General features: G+C 41.7%; 1 protein-coding gene across 1 annotated transcript in view; it reads left to right on the top strand.

The window, feature by feature from the left end:
• The window catches only part of atrnl1a (attractin-like 1a), a 194,035-nt gene that overhangs the window by 48,851 nt on the left and 124,031 nt on the right, over positions 1 to 21,153 (top strand). Inside the window, exons 18-21 of the mRNA XM_030772321.1 lie at positions 62 to 250; positions 7,549 to 7,767; positions 8,060 to 8,197; positions 19,348 to 19,441. Coding sequence (XP_030628181.1) covers positions 62 to 250; positions 7,549 to 7,767; positions 8,060 to 8,197; positions 19,348 to 19,441 — 640 coding nt within the window. The remainder of the gene's footprint in view (positions 1 to 61; positions 251 to 7,548; positions 7,768 to 8,059; positions 8,198 to 19,347; positions 19,442 to 21,153) is intronic.

The raw sequence follows: 21,153 nt of genomic DNA, 5'->3' as shown, positions 1-21,153 counted from the left end.
GCGCGAATGTCCTGATGCCATCTTTTGAAGCGCCATTTCGAGACGTACTCTCTTTTTACAGCGAACCCTGATCCAAACACTCGGCCATGTAAGACGTCGTGCTCCCAGCGAACCACCTGTGCTGACTGCACCAGTCAGGCCTTGGAGTGTATGTGGTGTAGTAGTACACAGCGCTGCGTGGACTCCAACGCTTATGTCATCTCTTTCCCTTACGGCCAGTGTATGGAGTGGCAGACGGGAGACTGTGTGGGTGAGTACTGAATGACCAGGATATAACGATATAACGGTACCGTGTAATGGTAGTGGTTCCCTGAGACATTTTTCAGGTTCTCTTTCTGTCTGTCAAACTCACTATCTTGCTTGTTTTTTTTCTCAAGTTTCTGTCTTTCTCATTCCCTGTGACATATCCTTTCTTTCCCTTTCACTCTCTCTCTCTCTCTCTCTCTCTTTGGAACTCTGTCCTCGTCTCTCTCCTTGTCTCCTGTCTGGTCATTTGCACCCAGCTGTTATTACTAAAGCATTGGTGAAGGTGGATTAAGTCGTATAAGACCAAACAGTGTGGACTTGAAGTCTGCTGTTGTCAGGTAGCAGCAGGGCCACGGACACACGTCACTCAGTGAATGGGTTTTATTGGAAGATCCATGCGCTATTGATGTCTGTCTGTCACTGTGGGAATGAACTATGCTCATGTTATGTTACTTCCTTGTGAGCGTAAAACCCAGGAAAAACAGATGATCAAGACCGCAAAGAAAAGCATTTGTCTTTTTGTTATTGTGAATGTAGCAATATTGCCTTTAAATGAAAATGTCTCTTCCTCTTGCTCGATCTTGTTTTTTCTCTCTCTCTCTCTCTAAACTGCTTCTTCTTTCCTGCTCTCTTTTCACTCCTTCTATCTTTTGCTCTCTCACTGTTTCCCTCATCTCTCTCTCTCTCTCTCTCTCTCTCTCTCTCTCTCTCTCTTGCTTTCTCCCCTATGTATTTTCCTAAGTACATGAGGTGATTTTTCTTATGACAGCAGCCTTGCCTGCTCTGCTTTACCACAGATTTATTGTATAGAAAAAATAATGCGTACGTGTTGATGTACCAAACCTTGAAGTAGTGGTCTATATTTTGAAACTGATTGGTTTTACCTTCAGCAATGAATCCGCTGTATAGTCTCTAGGGCTTTGTTATATTGGATGTTGCCGCAACAGCTTCATAAAGACGGTTTATCAAACAGTAAACATCATTAAGGTCAAGAGTCGGCCGGAGCTGAAGCGAGTGGTTACTGAGGAGTTTTGACAAGGTTTTGAATTCAGTTCATCTAGTGAGACATTGAAGGATAATCAGTTCACTCGTTAAGTAAACATTCTGCAGTCAGATTCGATGGTACCAAATGCCCTCATTGATAGACCTTTTGTAGTGGTGGAATAATTTAATTAGAGTGTTATTTTGAATTTAAACAAAGCTTAGGTGACAGGGAAAACTTGAATCGCAGACAGCCTGATAATACTCACCTAATCAAAATGTAAATGAATGTCTTTGGTGTCTGGGTTTGCTGGGCAAACATGCTCTTTTGAATTTCCATCTTGAGATAAAAAGAATACCTACCATCTAATGCGCCTCTATATTGTGTGTCATTCATGTCCGCTCAGTTGTGCAGTAAGAGTGAGGATGTCATGTGCATTTCTTGGAAGAGTTTTATCAAAACCTGTAATTCTGATAAATTACTAAAACCTGTTTTTTTTATAGTATACAACATTTTTTTTTTTTTTTTATCCTGGAACATTCTCTCACCAAACTCCCAAAACCTGACAGTATATGCGCATCCTAACTTTTCATTTCAATGTAAAACCTGAAGCACTTGTAACTCTTGATTTTTGTGATTCCACACATTCTTGTTTTTGACATTGAAAGGTGTGATATTGGGATAAATTCCATTTTCTTTTGGGCACTGAATGTGTTTATCCTCAGAGGGCCTGAGGAGGGGTCAGTGACTCCAATCTCCCCGTGCTGGTAAAAGAATGTCCCCCATAAACTAAAAGTGATTCAGGTTCTGTTTGCAGAAATGGGCTCCCTCCCTCTGAAGGTCACATATCACAAGGTAATTGGAGCACAGCCCCATTGCCCCGTTCTCCACACTCAGACTGAAGAGCTACCCCACCTGCCTACATCAACAACCATTTCTCCTCCGTACAAATCCATTCCTTTTTCTCTTTCTTCTTCGTTCAGAGTTGTTTCTGCCACGAGGAGTTTGAAATGAGTTTGAAAAATGAAGCCCTTGTTCTATCGCTTTGTGCTCCATTATGAGTTTGGAGAGAGGGTGATCAAAGTACAGAATAATAAAAAAAAAGCTTCTTTTGTTATTCTGTAAGTTAAACTATCTCTGTGTTTTCCTTTCATTTAAGACAGATAGTGCCAAACTGCTAAATTCAAAGGAAACTCTGCTGTAACATGACATGTTAAGTAACAGAACTACCCCTGGCCATGACAAAACAAAGACAATGGGGTTGAAAACATTGACACTAAGTTCGTTTTGGTGAGGACTCCTTCAGAACAGTGACATACACTGGGTTACCAGGATATTGTATATTAACATCTCTTGAAGGTTGAGCGTCTGGCTCAAGGACACTTTAGACCTCTTTAATTGAGTCAGACCTCTGTAACCAAGTTAGGCCTCTTTAGCTTCCATAGCTGGGTTAGGCCTCTGTCATCTTAAACCCCTTAAACACTGCCTAAAACCCTTAAACACTGGGTTTTAGGCATCTAACTGAGTTAAGGCTCTGTAACTCAGGCCTCTATATCTGGGTTAGGCTGCTATAACTGGGTTAAGTCTCTGTCACTGGGTTAGGCCTCTTTGAATCGGTTATGCCTCTATAACTGGCTTAAACCTCAGTTACTGGATTTTAAGCATCTAACTGAGTTAAATCTCTGTAACTCAGTCCTCTATACGCCTCAGGCCTCTATAACTCAGATAGGCCTCCATAACTCAGTTAAGTCTATTTAACTGGGTTAAAGGCCTCTATAACTCAGTTAAGTCTATTTAACTGACTTAACCCTCAGTTACTGAGGTTTAGGCATCTAACTGAGTTAGATCTCTGTTACTACATTGGGTTTCTTGTCCCTGGTTGAGGCCATTGTTACTGAGTTAGGCCTTGATAACAGAGTTAGGCCTCGATAACTGTTTGATTCTGTCTGCAATGTCCACAGTCCTTTCCACATACTTTACGATTCAATAAATACTGTTTATTCAGAAGGTGTCACTCACAGACTTGGCGTCAGTGATTTACCGTGAGGAATGGTGACATGGGCATGATTTACAAAGTCGGCTCTGTCGGCAGCACTAGCAGACAACAGTCTAACTGGACAACAGTAGAATTCTCCAACTGTGACAGATTGAATACCCAGCACTAATGGGTTACAATTCATCTCCAGCCCCTGGATATTATCATACACTTGGATATTATCTGACAAACATCTAGCTTCTACCGCCAACAGTGCATGTGAGTGTGTGTGCGTGTGTGTGTGCGCGCGCGCGCGTGTGTGTGTGTGTGTGTGTGTGTGTGTGTGTGTGTTGTGTGTGTGTGTGTGTGTGGGTATAAATGAGCTCTTTAGTGTTGCCCGGTCATTCCATTCAGGATTGTAATTGTAATTGTCAGCTCCTCTTTGACCACAGAGCAATCTGAATGATTGCCCTCATTAAAGCATCTGTAATATGGAATAAGATGTTTTGTAATACGGCTGTCTCTTCAATAGAGGTGGGGGGGGGGGGGGGGGGGGGGGGGGGGGGGGGGGAGGGTGTAGAGGGAGAGTATCTGAGTGGGCTTTTGAAATGACTTCTGTTATCTGATGCAGTCTGAGAGATGACAGACTCTAGTACTTCCCTGTACTATAACAAGGTTCCTGTTCAGGCCGAGAGATTTGAAGAGTTTTAGCAAAAGAGTAAATTCCTCACATGAGGAGTTTTCATATTGCTTTTTTTTCATGATCTGCAGTGTTATGATGTGCACTGTTGAATTCCTGTGTTAAACTGTAGTGTTGGAAAGATTTGGTTTCTTGCAATAGCATTATCATCTGTGAAGTCACCTTTACGTAGGAATCCAAACTTAAAAACCATGGTGAAAGATATGTGTGTTTACAAGTAGTTTTGCATACAGTAAATGGCACTATGACTCCAAACTTTTTTCAGCTTTTTATATATGAATATATATGACAACATGACTAAAAGATCACTTTGTAAATATAGTCAACTGTAGTATTAAAAACTTAGTAATTCTTTTGAAATGTAGATATGATGTGGAGTTGCAGAAAGTTTATGCAAAGCCACAAAGACTGTGCGACTGTGTAGATTTCAAACACAAAAATAGTGTATTGTATGACAGATGTTTCTCAAAAAGGTGACTACAGGTCTGTGTAACAAATAAGTGTGTGGGTGTGTTCAGCTGGTATCGAAGTCTGTAACCTTAATGTATACACCATAAGAAAGTGTAGAAAATGCAAGGGAAAAAGACAATACTTTTGGAAGGTGAGAGAGATAGAGGGGAAGAGAGAGAGAGAGAGAGAGAGAGAGAGAGAGAGAGAGAGAACTGCTTTTGTAATTATGAAACAGTATGATTGCTGGAAAGCAGCAGCAGAAGGAAAAAATGAATCATTGTATTGGGCTTGAATAATGCAACAGGCCCAGTGCAGAGACTGCTGGGTAAAAAGTGCAGCAGCCCATCTGTGACTTATGAAAATAAAGGCTTCTCAGAGCTCTGGGGAAGATGCAAATTCTGCCCTGACTAACACACAAAGCACAGCAAAAAGCACAGAAAACCTTTTCAGAAAAAACTTCATCAAATGTTCTCTTTAACTAGGCTGGGAAACTTCTATTGAAAGCATGTGTATGCCTCCAAAAGACAATGACTAGGTAAAGATGGACACCTGCCAGCATTTTCTTTTCTATTTTAACATAAAATTAACCCCAAAAAATAAAAATTAACCCCAAAAGCCCTCATGTATTGCTTGTGTTAGCTCTTACCAGTGTATTGTACTGAAAGGATGTATTTGAATAACATTTTGGAATCAACACTGAAGGTTGGAGATCTCACATGATGTTGAATATTTTCTCTAAATGACATGCAGAGATTTTGGGTATTGCCTTTTGCAAATGCCATATTTTCTGTGCCTACGATGGACTGGCGACCTGTCTGGGGTGTTTCCCTGCCTTTCGCCCAATGAGTGCTGGAATAGGCTCCAGCATCCCCAGCGACCCTAATTAGAATAAGGGGCTTAGCGAATAAGTGAATGAATGAATATTTTCTGTGCCATTAGGAATAGCTGGTACTCGTCATGTGAATGTCATATATTGCATGTACTGCAACAGTAGGAATAGCTGGTATTCTTTGTATAAATCGCTGATACGAACAAATTCAGCTTTTTATACTGACACTTTTCATACGCAACGTATACAATGTAAACAACGTATACGCTGATTCAAGACATAAAACTTTCTTTTCCGTGGCGATGAATTGTGACACATTGTCTCTCTAGCTGTGTATCACAAAAGTTGAGACACAGCTTAGTTTCATCAAAAGGAACTTTGCAGATCCGCTGTCCTGGTCTTTGCCCATTGGGGCCTGACTTACCTTGGCCTCTGGCATGCCTCTTTGGCATCTATTGCAGAAACAGTGAGAGACACTGCAGTTGTCTTAATGAATTTCACTGTCCCCTCCAGACCTGACTCTGCTGTCACCTCACAAAACCGACTACAGCCCCACGCCGCCCAGGGAGCCATTACGGATCTGACCAATGAGATACACTGATCTATATTTCTTCCTCAGTGTCACTTATCTCTGAATTGCTTCTTTACCTCTATGGGATAGCGAAGTAAAATAAAAAGAAATGTCAAGTTTATAAGTGTCTGAAGAGGACATATATGCATGTGCCTGTTTACTTTGTAAAACAGAAACTGTAGTCAACCTTCTTTGCTTCAGAAAGAGTCAACTCCACAATAAGCATTTTAGTCTGCTTTATCTTTTTTTATATGTAACATTGTGGTTTTATCTTTATGTGTGAAAATGAACAGAAAGTTCAACGAACGATGCAATGAAGGAATTCGTTTTCAATGCATCCTGTGAATCTGACTTGAAGTTACATGGTTGTATTGAAGAGATTCTCGTGGATAATGGTGGTGAGTTTAGTTTACCGAGTGTCTGATACTTATCTCAACACACGTATAATGCTTTGCTCAGTTTGTTTCAAAATTAAAAGATGAGTAAATAAATCGAAAGCCATGACTAGTGTCTGGGTCTGACTGTTTTCCATGACTTGGTCCAACAACAAGACCAAAATTTGTGTGAGAAACTCTAGTTCCCAGGGTGTGTTAAAACTGTCAAAGGAGGTAAAACACACAAAGAATCATGGGTCATTGTGCCTTAAGACTTTGTTTTGTTTTGTCACTGTAACTCAGGCTGGTAGAAAGTTTCAGTAAAAAAAGATGCATTGTGGGCCCTGAGGACCAGTTGTATTGTGTGGGAGAAATATCACAGGACACAATGTTACACACAATCCCTACCATCAAAAATAGCACCTAAAGCCAGAATTGCCCTTGAACCCAGTGAAAATCTGTAAACACAGTTCATGGAAAACAGTTTGATTCAGTTTTAGCCTTTTGGATGAACTGGTCTTTCAACTTTGGCACTATGAAGCCAGAAGGCTGACTGTGTCCTCTGATCTCATCACTGGCTTCAAAGCAGTGAACTCATCCCTGGAAGCAAGAAGGAAACACAGTGGAGTAAACAATGTTTGACATGTTTGTAATGGGAATAGCGATATGTGTTTGTCATGTGCACAGTGGTATGAGCGCTTTGTGTAGTGGGTTTTTTTTTTTTTTTTTTTAATGGGTATGGTTTTTGTGAAGGGTCCGTTGCCCGTGTCTTTGTAATGAAGATAGACGTTGGCCTCATGTGAGAACCTCTGAGCTCTTCTCTCCATGTGTCTGAATGATTTTCAGTGGCAAATCCACCACCTGCTCCTCTCCATCTACTGGGTAGACATCACAATACTACCAACCCCCTACAGCATCTTTTACCACACACAGCACTAGAGAAACAAAGACATTGACTTTGAATCTTTACTGGATGGTTCTCAATGGTTTTAACGTTACTTTGGTATTGAAAACATCACTTATAGCACAGGAGGATGCTGAGAGGAGAAAAGTGGAGAACAGCTGTCCATTTCAGGCTACCTCACTGGTTTGCTAATTCTCTAGCCATTGTGCTATGTTCAGAGCAGTGATAAATGGGCCATCAGGAGAGCTGGGAGAGAAGGCTGAAAATGGTCTTGATTTGGTATCTCACCAATTCCAACTTAATGCCTTCAAACTGTAACGTAGCAGCTTGTGACTTAATATCTTGTAATTATGACATAGTAAGCTGCAATTATGACTTAATATGTCAGAATTATGACTGAACATCACACGGTTATGACTTGATGTTTCAAACTTCAAATTTAATGAGTTCTGTTCTTGCATTTTTTGCTCTCTCTCTCTCTCTCTCTCTCTCTCTCTCTCTCTCTCTCTGTCTTTAGCTCAGAACTGTTCTGGGTGGCGCACATGCAGTGAGTGCTTGGATCACCCAGACTGTGGATGGTGTGGAGACCCAAGTGACACAGGGCGGGGGCAGTGTATGGAGGGCTCGTATCAGGGGCCCATGAGACGTGTGTCCAAACACAACCAGGAAATGGTGCTGGACATGAGCCTGTGTCCTAGTGAGAGAAAATATGACTGGTCCTATATACACTGCCCTGGTAAGCACATACATACACACGAGTGCACGCACACACACACACACACACACACGCACACATACAGACCCGCAGCCTCACACATACACACACACACACGCACACATGCTTGTGTGCCCACATACACAAATGTACACAGACCTTTCACCAACATAGCAAGTGCAGTCACAGGTATGTAATACAGGTGCACTCATATGGGCATATCATTCTCAGAAACCAAAGCTACGCACTCATTGGCTCACATATAGACAGATATGCACAACTGTGTTATCTCTCTTGTACCTCTCTCTCATAGCATGCCAGTGTAATGGCCACAGTACGTGTGTGAACGGCAGTGTGTGTGAGCAGTGTCGGAACCTGACCACCGGAACACACTGCCAGAATTGTGTGCCTGGTTACTATGGAGACCCCACTAATGGAGGCATATGCCAAGGTGAGAGCAAGAGCACTTTTAACTCAGTCTAGGGTGAACATACCTGCTCACTGCCCTATTTCTGATCATTTAACGGATAGAAAACTCCGGCTGGTTTTCTGTGTCTTTTATATCTGTCTGCGTTCATTTGTGTTAGATTTAGAGTCCATTTGCACTGGGGAAAATTGTCATAATTTAGCTGAATTGCGTCGCTTGTACCACTGAAATGACTCTTAAATAGTGGCAACCAATAGCTATCTTTGAGAGCACTTCAGAACAATTTTTTAACTTCATCCAATGATAACACATTGACAGCTAATCAAAGAAACACTCAGAATTCAAGCATTAAGGGACTAGCAAGTGCACTTAATAATATACTTCATCCTCAAATCAGGAACTGTGAATGTAAGTTTATTAAGGAATATCAGTGACAAAAAGCCCTGTGCTACCTTGGCACTTCTGAGAGTGAGAAAGATCCATAACAATGGTGGTGAATATGCCTTTGCAATAACTTTTTCACAATACTTCAGTGCAAACTTTCTAACGTAGATAGATATTTTCTAATGCTGATCTGAACACTCTGTCAGCTAAACGTTCTATGAACTGAAGACTGAGCATTATACTTAAAGTTTGAAAATTATTTTTTTAAGAACTGATTTAGGTGGCTTAGGGCATTTAGTTTCTCCCTTCAGACCACTGGAATATTAGATCATAGTGTTTTCTCCTGCAACATTTTGTATATCTGTATTTACCAGGATTTTGCCTGAGAATGTGTGGGTGAATTGTGGGAAAAGATACTCTTTTGTGCCTTCAGAATAATGTTACTTAGATGTTCTGAGTTTACACTTTTTCACTCAAAAAGATAATTTATGGTGAACTCATGAACTATTGACTTATAGAACTCAGGACTGTGTGTCACCCCATCACTCTTACTCTGTTCATCTCTCTACTTTACTGCCTAAATCCACAGAGAGAGAGAGAGAGAGAGAGAGAGAGAGAGAGAGAGAGAGAGAAGGGGGGGGGTGTAATAACATCGTTCTCCGGCTGACAGATGAGCATTTTCCCCACATTCCATGTGTGACATTAAATCACTCTTAATCATTTTCTTATTTCCTGAAGTCAGCTACACTCCCCTCCATCCATACAAACCACAAATGCTGAGAGGAGATGTGATAGATGTGAAACTGTCTACATCTTGCAGGGATATTCTCTCTCTCTCTCTCTCTCTCTCTCTCTCTCCCTCACTGCCCTCTGATGATTAACAGTAATATATTGACTGTGAGCTGGTTTAGATGTATATGTGGCTGTCTCTGCTATAGCAGCCTGATTGCGTCTATGTAATTTTTCACCGTTAGAAGTTGGGGGGAGGTTTCGCGTTTACTCTAATGTGTTTAAGCCTCAGTATGTTAGATTAAGAGAGAGAGACAGAGAGAGAGAGAGAGAGAGAGAGAGAGAGAGAGAGAGAGAGAGCAGGAGAAAGAGAGATGGAGAGCAGGTTTTTCTTTATGTTGCGGAGCAGGTTCGATAGGCATCTCCCCATGTGTAGAGAAGAGGAATAGCCCATCAATAAGCTATCAAGCTAAAATATGACAGAGTCCTTGAAAAGAGAGAGAGAGAGTGAGGAAAGAGAAAATGGAGTTTTAGGAAGAAGGACACACGTCCTATAGAAATGGCTTCCTAAGTTTAGGTGGAATCAGGAGATAGATTGGGTATTGACCTTGTGGAATATGTGTGAGTAGGTTGTTGTGTATAAGTGTGTGTGTGTGTGTGTGTGTGTGTGTGTGTGCACCTCACACATTAGGCACATGGAAGCATGCAGATACCACCCCCCCCCAACCAAAAACACACCCTTACAGAAATCCCCAGAAAACTAAATAACTAACTCCAACTACATCCTGCTCCATGGTTCAAAGTTCTGTTCTGTGGAGCTCAGCAGAGGCCTCTCTCTCTTTAATATGATTATTTCAATATTATGATTAATTTAACAGGCAAACTTTTCTGATGGTCATGGCTAGCATAGTAGAACCTGCCCTTTTATCCACAGAATATTCCACACACTGATAGAACTACTCCACGTATTGTTCATGCCAGCTCAGCTTTTCTCCAGGTAGAGCTGAGATTGTTTTATTCACAAGTACTTTCATGGGGAAAAAAAAATGCAAGACTATGTTGATGGTGAGTTTGAATGAGGTCAGTTGAGGGTTAGTACTTTGTAGAGTGATGTATGATTGGGGCACGGAAAAGCAAGGTCAGGAGAGTGTGTGGACTCGCCTGCTGGTCTTGTTTGTAAAGCTAAATTAAAAACTACACTCTAAAAAGTAACAAGTCTGTAGAAGTTAATATGAGTAGACACATAAACAGAGAGACCTCCTGCTCTTTTCTATAGACTCCACCTTCTGCCTCTCAGGGGCAGAAAGAGAGAGAGAGAGAGAGAGAAGGGGGCAAATTGCTCAACGTTTTTTTGCCTTTCATTTTATCTTTCCCCATCTTTCTTTCCCACCCCCTCTCTCTCTTTCTCTCTCTCTCTCTCTCTCTCTCTCTCTCTCCTTTCCTCAGCATTGCGTGAAGTCAGTGCAGCAGAGTGCAATTAAAATGTTTATAGCTTTTGAATATGGCCTGCTGTGTTAGCCTGGAGAATTCCATTAGTCTCCCCCGTCTACCCCCAGCCCCCCCCCCCCCCCCCCCCCCCCCCCCCCCCCCCCCCCCCCCCCCCCCCCCCCCATTCCACACAGACAATTCAGACCTCAGTGAGGAACTCTACATCATGACTGGCTGCAGGAGTGTATGTGAATCTGATTGCCTATTTAATTGACTGCTGGAATGTGTGCGTGCGTATGTCTGTTTGTCTGTCTGGCCAATTTTCAGTGAGCGTGTCTGTGTAACTGTCCTTTGTTGCACTGACTATGTGTGCTTTCACTTGTCTGTGTTTCTGTCCGGCTTTCTCTTTCTCTGCGTTTTTTTTTTTTTTTTTAGTGTGAGCTATTCTTTAGTTTGACATTCAGTCTCCCAGTCTGTCTGTTTGTCTGCTTGAGTACCTGTCTGTTTGAATGCTTGTCTCATTGCCAGTCCTCTTCAAAATGTCCACCTTCCTGCTCTTATTCATTCATGCTGTTACACTCTCTCTCTCTCTGCAGTAGTGGTTGTGACAGAGTGGTAGTTATGCCATTGTCAGTTGTGATTTTGGGATGGATGGTGCAGTGCAGTGAGATCTCTAAATGTGTGTCTGTGTGTGTGTGTGTGTGTGTGAGACTGTGAGGGTCTCGATGCTCTTTGGCTGTCTGACATATTAGACACTCACATCTGTTGAAGTGGCTGCTCATCATTATGGTGAGCCCAGTGCTTTCTGGCTATCTTTGACCTCCCATACAGCTGTGTGTGTGTGTGTGTGTGTGTGTGTGTGTGTGCACGTGCGCTGAGCCCAGAGCACTCTGACACTCTGTCTTTTAATGCCATGATATGCTTTCAGACAGCTGTGAAGTTTCTGAGTGTGTGTGTGTGTGTGTCTGTGTCTGTGTGTGTGTGTGAATGTATTTGCATGCTTCCATGTACCTGGTGTGTGAGGTCCTTCAGCAGTATTAGGGCAGCTTTTCCTTAGCAATGTTTACTCATATGCCCCTTAGCAGTGCTATTCCTGGCAACCTGCACTTTCCTCTAAACACACACACACACGCGCACACACACACACACACACACACACACAAACACACACACACACACAAACACACACACACAGGCACATACACACACACTCGTAGTTTTCAGAATGGTTTAACTAACATTCGGGGACAAATTCAAACTGTCTCAGGTGTATAATAGATACAGTTAAACTCATTTTCCAAAATGAGTCAAATGAGACTATATCTATAACTCACTGCCTCTTATAGTAAGAGACAAATTTTAAAAAATATGTAGTCTTTCTACTTAATTTTTCTGGTGCAGTAATGGGTCATAAATCTGTGGTTAATTGTTCTGGATTTCCTGTTTTATATGTAAATTACTCAGTGGAGAGCATTAACCAAGGTGTGTGCTCTCCTTCTGTCTTATTGCTAATCCCAATCCAGCACCTGGGCTAAAGTTCTTTTTGTGGTTTGTGCACAGACAGTACTACCTCAGCTCTTAAATTCTTAATCCTAATAATGTACCATCAATTTAGTTTGAAAAAAGTAGTGAAAAAGTGAAAAACAGATGCAGACTCGGTGATGAAAGAGGGATTTTTCGTTCCTTCTTATTCCATAGTCCTGCTCACTGTAATGAAACACTAAAGTGGACTCTACTGTATGGTAGGCTCTACTGGAACAATTAGACGTGAGAGAACTGTACACTGTTTGTGTGATTCTCTCACTCAGTGGTGTTCAGTGCAGTCTGGGGTCACGTGCTGGTGCACTAAGAGAGATCAGGATTCCTATTCCCCTCTTTTCCACTCACTTGTCACACTCTTTCATTTTTCCTCTCAAATCATGAATAAATGAATGTGAATGTGACCTTGGTCAAACCTCGATTTCTCTTCGAGTGTTTCTGTGCGTGTGCGTGTGTGTGTTTGAAACTTTATCAGCTCTTCCTGGAATCAGTTCCATATAAATTCTTTTGCTTTTTTCCAGTTTTTCATAGTATTTTAAGACTGATTGTAAGTCTTAAGAAAGGAAGCTATGTATCACCCATCTGTATATTAAATAAAGCTTGATACCTTTGGATAAAAATGTTCAATGAATGAACATAAGTTTAGCTGAATTTCTAATTAGTTAACTATTCCTCTTTTTCCATTTAATTCCTCTTCTAGTCACAAACACACGCACGTACGCGCACACACACACACACACACACACACACACACACACACAAATGTGCATGCATATGTCCTTTATGTCCTGTATGTGTATATCTGAGTCATAGATGGAAAAATTGCTTTTTTTCTGTCTGTGCTTCTATTTCTCTATTCCTCTTTTCCTCCAGTCCTCTGTTCAACCGTTCCTGGGCCAATAATCTCTTTAGCGCTGTGTGTTTTTCTATGACACCTTGTATTCGCATGCTCTTAGCTTTCTTAATCCAGAGGCGAAGCGTTTGTGGCATTTCATCATGTTTTGCCAGATCTGGTTTGTGTTCTACATGCTTCTATTGGCTTTGCTGTGATTACAGTGAGAGCATAGTGAAGGTCACGTAGCACAGAAGCTGAGTAACTCTATAAATATCAAGGCAGAACATTTGTTGTGTCGTACGTGCCTGTCTCTCTCTCTCTCTCTCTCTCTGCATCTCTTTTTGTCTCTCCCTCCCTGTGATGCCTGCCTGGGGACCGGTGGCATGCTGAGGAAAAGAGCCCTGAAAAAACAGAAAGCGGGGGAAAAAAACGTGTTAAAGGTCACTGTGAATTTCGCCACAGGTGCACAACTTTTTTTTCTTGGTGGTCTAGAAGCACATAGCCACCGAGATCTCAGTTGTTTTGTAATTACGTTGCATTAATTAAGGTCTGTAAGTAGAGTCTAATGTAATATTAATTATCCGTTTGCTCCACATATTGAGCTGATTGCATTTTAATTTAGTCCTTAAACAGGTGTGTGTATGTGTGCGTGTGCTTTGTCGATTGGCAGGAAGGTACATCGGTTGATAGAAATAAAAACCAACACTGTCTGGTTCTTGAGGGGCATTGCTATGCCAAAATAATCAGCAAAACAAATACATACAAACAAACAAACAAACACGAAATTAGTAAATTAAAAGCAAATAAAACAATATCCGAACTGAAAACGTGCACATAAGAAAATAGATCAAATGGAAAGCTGGGCTGCGCTGCCAGTCTGTCCTCTGGGGTTACCGTCCTGTGGTGACATGACTCTCGTTTGTGATGAGTGCTCATGGGGAGATACCCTACAGCAGCTGCTCATTCTGGTGTAATCATAGATCATTCTCTACTGACAGTAGGGGGCACTGGAGGGCACCCTGCCTGGGCAGATCGCCATGCCTGATAATTAAAGCAGAGACCTGACCCGCTCAATGGGGTGTCAGTACAGCAAGAACAACAAGAGAAAGTGGCCCAGTACGAGTTTACTTGAAGCAGCAGTCTTTTCCTCCTCTTTCGGTACACTATATACCACAGTTGTTCGTCTCTGGGCCTTGAATACAGAGCTCCTGGTTGCTTTCCTTCTGTCCTTCTGATTAAGACCTGATTTCTGGTCTGGTGTGGACACTGCTTGGTTAATCAGTAGCAACACGGGGGCTGGCAGATACTAAAAGAAAAATCGCAGGATAACAAAAACAGTTACAAAACTTCTTGTTGTTGAGACAAAGCTTTACAGACTCACCTTTGATTCAAAAAGGTGAGAGCAACATTTGGGCAGACAATGCAGTGCTTGAACCAGGTTGGACTCCTCAATGCTGGATGGCTTCATCTGTTTAGTCGCTGTTAATACTCAGTCCTTCATGCAGAGCTATCGAGTTTGTTTTCTGGACTGTCTTTTAGATTTGATACTGTGTTAGTGATCTGTAACCCTGCTTAGCTCAGCAGTGTTCTTCTTAGCAATGTGTATTATGTTCTGGCCCAGTTTTCTGTGTTTGCGTATGTGTGTGTGTGTGTGTGTGTGTGTGTGCCTATGTGTGCGTGTGCGTGTGCCTATGTGTGCGTGTGCGTGTGCGTGTGCCTGTGTGCGTGTGCCTGTGCCTGTGTGTGTGATATGGCCATTTTTGATGTGCCCAGTTAGTGTGTGTCAGCTAGAACGATAAGGCCATTTCTTCAGGCTAGATCCGCTGCTGGGTCTAAAACAGGAGCAAAGTGTCAATTAGCAAGCTAACGAAGCGGGAGGGCACAATCCTGCCAACAGCAGAGCCCCTTGGGGTCAGCTCATCTGCATTTAACACACACACACACACACACACACACACATACACGCAGTCAAGAATTGACCGAGGGAGAGAGAGAGAGACAAGGAGACAGGGAATGAAAGAGAGGGAAAGTGAGATAAAAAGTGTACTTACAGAAGCAGATGCTATGGGAATGTAGTTTTTTAATGGTGCTGATTGAAGCTGACTGAAGTATGGGAGGATAGGAGAAGGGAGAGAGAGAGAGAGAGAGAGAGAGAGAGAGAGAGAGAGAGAGAGAGAGAGAGAGAGAGAGAAATGCTTGCCACTGTGTTTTATTAATAGTAAATGACTAATGCTCTTTTCACATTAAGGATAATTGGTTTTATCATGCATAAGTAGGCTCTTCCAAAATCATAAATGTGCTTTTAGGAGTGAAAACTTTTCATCATTTTCCAAAGCAGAAGATTGGAACTTTTAAAACCAATTTGCACAACTACAATAATATAATTATGGGCAGTAATGGCAGTAATTTGATAATAGTGATTTTTTAAATACAAATTGCAGTGAAAGCAACAGCCCTGGACCTGGGTAATACCATAGTTTGAACACAGAATCAAAGAGTCATTTTTTTTAGTTGATAGCAAACGCATATAGGAATACACACATAAGGACATATGCACACACACACACACACACACACACACACACACACTCAAAGGTGAAATGAATGGTCTGATAAAGAAAAATTAGAAAACATACCGGCCAGTTCCATTTTGAGAAGCCATTGAATATACTGGAAAAAAGAAATTAGTTTTGAAACTAAAGATTTTTTTTTTCGGTTTCTGTGTGTTTTAGTCTGTAATGAAGCTTATTTACAACTTGACGAGTTTTGTCCTTAGAGAAAGTGTTTGTCAACCTTTATAAATGGGACCCTGTTTCCTTCTTACGGTTCAGATGAAACTGATGAACTCAAACAGGAGCGAAACAGAAATCATTCACTCAGAAAAACGACCAAATACAAGATACTGCAGTACTGAAAATCAAACTTAACAAGCTCTTACAAAAGACAGCACAGACACACACACACACACACACACACACACACACACAGAAGTCAGCAAACACCCATCACCCAGAGCCCCTTGCCGGCACATTAAGGCTGACGTGAACTGAAGTGTATTTGAAACATGAGCAGCTTTGACACAGTTTATCATCAACTGCAGACTCAACACGTTTCCATAGCTACCAAGAGACAAACCATGTCAGTAAAAAGAAACTTGTTCTCTATCTGTTGAGAGTCAGTTTCCATCCCCCCCCCCCTCTCTCTCTCTCTCTCTCTCTCTCTCTCTCTCACCCTTCTCTTGATTCTCTTTCTCGTTTTCTCTCCTTCACCCATCATTTAGTTATTTCTCTCTCTCTCTCTCCGTCTCACTATTTCTCCCCTCCCTCTTCTTCTTCTTCTTCTTCTTCTTTTCCTATGTTACCTGTCATCTGTTATTTGAGACTGGTGTTAGAGAGAGAGAGAGAGAGAGAGAGAGAGAAATGAAAATGATGAGTGAAGAAAATAAAGCAAGAGGGAGCATCACTGGGAAGCAGAAAAAAGGAGGCACGTCTGTTTATAGTTCATTCCATATCATGAATTTCACAAAGAGTACTTGCTATTCATTTCTGAGAGTGAATTTTGACATTGAAGATCCATATGATGAAAGCATATGTATGTGGAGTTCTGGAATCAGCCTTTCAAACTATTGCTGTATTCTCCTACTCACCAAATTTAGCATGTCAGAGTGTTATGTCCAATGTGTACGTGTTTTTTTTTTTTCCCTTGGTAGAGGAAGTACAGTATCTCTGTTAAACTATGTGATTATCCAAACTGTGGTTAGTGTGAAGAAAATTGATGTGAAAGCCATGCTACACTGCTGCTGCGCTGACAGAGATTTAAAAAAAAAAAGAATCTTCTTTGAGATAGCGGGGTTGTGATATAAATCAGATTTCCCATCGACTGGTCGCCTCGTGCGTCTGTGGACGGCAGCAGCAGTGTTGCTCAGCTAGCCGATTACTGTCTCTGCACCACAGAGACACAATCAGCTAACACACTACCGTATGCAGACCTCAGAGGAAAAAACTGAGAGAGAGAGAGAGAGAGAGAGAGAGAGAGAGAGAGAGAGAGAAAGAGGGGGGGGCAGGAGAGAGAGAGAGAGAGAGAGAGAGAGAGAGAGAGAGAGAGAAAGAGAGAGGGGGAGCAGGAAAAAGAGAGAGAAAAAGAGAGGGAGAGAGGGAGAGAACGTATGAGTACATATGTGTGTGAATATATTTGAGTATGTATATGTGTATGGACATTTTTATTTTTTTATTTGTTTTTTTTTTAACAACGTCAGCTGTGGATTAAATAGCAATAAATTAGTTCATATGCATACACTGTGTGCAATGCTTGAGATGACTGTGTACAATGTGTGATGAAGTGTGAGTGTTTGGACGGGTCTTTTGGGTCTTTTGTTTGAGCATACTTTCATTTAAATTCAGGTTTAATAATGAACTGTGTGTGTGATTGCAGTTTGTGTGTGTGGCTGGGATACAGTGGTGTATATATTGTGAGTTGTAGTGTAGCTGCAGTTACTGTAGCCTCTCCAGGCCAGGGAGAAGTGCTGAAACAGCATTCAATGGTCTGTGTTGCTCCCCTACTGTAATGGGAGTAGATTTTACACATCATAATTCAGTCATAAATCACCTAGCACTCACACACAGCTCCAACATAGATCTTTCTGCACTGCCTGTACTCTGTGCTCTCTAATCTGTACTCTCTCTCTCTCTCCCTCTCTCACACAAACACATGCACACACGAACATAAACATGCACACACACACACACACACACACACAGTGTACAGTAATAAACTTAGTCATCACAGTGTGAGAGTGTGTGTGTGTGTGTGTGTGTGTGTGTGTGTGTGTGTGTGTGTGTGTGTGGCTGTTGTCACTGGCTTGTTGTCACTGGCTTAGGGCAAGACTGATTGATTTGTGTGATACGGTGAACTGTGGAATGTAATTATCGTAAGCCAACTGCATTATCGTAAGCCAACTCTGTGCATCTGTTTGTTGTGAACTTTCTTGTAATTTGGTAAAAAATGGTGACAGTAATAAAAACTGTCAGTGTGCTCCTGTGTCAGACATCTCTAGCTGGATTTAACACAGTGAACTGAAGGCTTGGTTCAGGAATTAGACCAGGAATCAAAACCAGTGATAGAAAAAAGAACAAGAATCTCTCTCTCTCTCTCTCTGCCACTCTGTCACAGCTCTGCAACCTGAAATATGGGAAACAGGAGGGCAGATTTACCTGCGGTTGTGTCACCTGCTCTTAAACAATAGACCCGATCTAAAAATGTATTCTTTCATGTCTCTGACTTTCTAACACGGGACAACTTTTTTTCAACCACTTTTTTTTTCTCTTTTCTCTGTCGGAGGTCACTCGGTTCTAATGCAATTTTGCATTCGGTTGCGTTTCCCAGTGAATCATCAGCATAGTCATCACACTTAAGACTCAGACCCACAACACTCTAGTTTTCATGCTGATTTCCTTCCCCACTCACCCAGTGTGGGATTGGCCCCAGACACAGCCACTCATTGTCTCAAGGGCCGACAAGCCACAGATACCAGACTGTTGAGTAGCTTATCAGCCAAACCCTTAAAAGTCTCTGGCGACTTTGAAGAGAGAAGTTCGGACGGTGGTGAGAAGATGCTTCCATACCTGTGTTTAAGTTGCTGTATGGGTTCTGCTCTTCTAAGCAAAGTGAAGCATTTGGTTAAGTCGTGGTCAAGGAATTGCTTGGTTCTTTGCTCTCTGTCTCCAATGACCTTCTGACAGTTTTCACTCTCCTAAGACTTAGTCAGTGATATTTATATTTGACTGAGTAGGTGTCTCAACTTCTTGATTGGGTTAGTTGGTACAGTAACAGGAGGGCAGTTTATGTAGCGATATGTTAGCACATAGCATGTAATACTTTAAAGTTACTCTGCTTTGGGCTGTCAGCTAAATTTATTTTTATTTTGGGGGTGTCAGATAAATGTATTATTTTTATTATAATGTATTATTATATTGCATTGTTTGACTTTGAACTGCATTAAGATTTTGCTTACACATTTACATGCAGTTTAAAGTCACTACAGTTGTAAACAGAACTTAGTTCAACATGCAAATATTGTCTCTAAGGTGACTGTTATTGCCTATCACTGTCCCGCTAATCTAACTGTACTTTGGTTTGTAAACGAACTGTTACTTCCTAGACCTTGCTAAAAATTCTCTCTCTCTCTCCCTCTCTCTCTCTCTCTCTCTCTCTCTCTCCCTCTCTCTCTCTCTCTCTCTCTCTCTCTCTCTCTCTCTCATAGCCTGTAAGTGCAACGACCATGCCAGTGTTTGCCATGCCAGCTCAGGAAAGTGTTACTGCACCACTAAAGGAATAAAAGGGGACCAGTGCCAACTGTGAGTATCACTGTCTTATAGAGCTTAGACCTTCTGTATGCAGTGTCCCCATGGTCACGTCTCTCTCTCTCTCTCTCTCTCTCTCTCTCTCTCTCTCTCCTTCTCTCTCTCTCTCTCTCTCTCTCTCTCTCTCTTTGTCTGTTTTGTGCATTAAAGATCTATCATCTTTTAACCTTTCACCACTGTGCTCTTATCTTTTACTGTTTATTTTTCTGAGTTTTTCATTCTTAGAACTTTGATCATCCTTCTCTGAATGATGTAGACTGAGTATAATGTTTATTTCATTCCATATAATTTAAAATCATATCAAAACTCACTCAGCTGAACACAGCATTTAGAACCATCCAACTTTGCCAATGCCCTGAGGCCAGCAGCACACACTGTAGTCAAACATGGATGCTTTCCCCTCAGACTCCAAGCATTGTTTGTTTTTCTTTATAGAAACTGTGTGCAATCATTTCCAAACACATGGTTGACATTTCAGTCAAGCAGCACATGTTTTTTTCCAACAAGCAATTACAGATGATGCTGTAAATTACAATAGGATTATTTAACCTCTGTACCAAATGTAGCAGAGTTCACGAAAAGCAGTATCTCCGGATCATCGGATCATTCATGTGAAGCTGTGGGTTCTTTTGGGGTTTTTTTTTTTTTTTTTTTTTGAGAATTAGGGACATGGAACATGATTTTTTGTTTTTCTTTTGCTGGTTTGAACTGCTCCCTTATCTAGTGCCATTTCCATGTCTCCCCCTTTCCATTTCTCTCTCTCTATCTCTATCTCTGTCTCTGTCTCTCTCTCTTTCTCTCTCTCTCACACACACACACACACACACTCGCAATCTAAATGGTCACCTCTTTTTCTTTTAGGCTATCATGTATGCTGTCTTTTGCTTTTCTGTCCACCCCATGTTTCTCCTTCTTCCCGTCTGTCACATGCCCAGATGACAGAGGGTCAGATTAGTTTTCTTTATGCTGACTGTGGGCCATGTGTCAGCAATCAGCAGAGGAGACCATGTTTCCGTTGACTTCACTTATACATTGAAAACCTCCTTCCATTTTCTCCTTTGTTTCCTTCTGTCATTCTTTAACATATATGACATAAGTCTTGCCATCAGTTAGCTGCTTTTTGACCTCTTGACTTGCCACTCACATTTCTCTAAGTGAAAAGCGTGTGTGTGTGTGTGTGTGTGTGTGTGTATGTGTGCTGAAAGTGATGTTTTAACTATTTTGTGTGACTCTGCAGTTCTGAGCTAAAACTGTATGTGTGTGTGTGTGTGTGTGTGTGTGTGTGTGTGTGTATGTGTGTGTGTGTGTGTGTGTGTGTGTGTGTGTGTGTGTGTGTGTGTGTGTATGTGTGTGCCAAGATTGCATAGATGCTGGTAGTGTTTGTCTGACTGCAGAGATTCTGGTAGTGCTGCCAGAATATCCGATGCCTCTGTGTGTAAGTGTGTGGATGTGTGTGTAATCTTTGCTGAGTGAGAGTCCTGTGGTTTGGATCAGTCTGTTTTCCTTTAATTAGCTGAGCTGTCTGTCGTTCACAGCAGGGAGAGAATCAGTGCACTCCTTTAATGGTTGAGTGATGACAGGTAGAGCAACACAGCTCGTCTTCCTCTTTCTCTCTCTCTGTCTTTATCCCCGACTGCTACTGTTGGAGCAGGGCGAATGTTGCCCTAGTGGAGGCTGCTCTGATCGTCCCAATGAACAGGAAGAAG

Source organism: Chanos chanos, chromosome 4, assembly GCF_902362185.1.
Source record: "Chanos chanos chromosome 4, fChaCha1.1, whole genome shotgun sequence".
NCBI classification, from domain to species: Eukaryota; Metazoa; Chordata; class Actinopteri; order Gonorynchiformes; family Chanidae; genus Chanos; species Chanos chanos.
The sequence above is the reverse complement of the archived record's forward strand: the minus strand, read 5'-3'. Positions and strand labels throughout refer to the sequence as shown.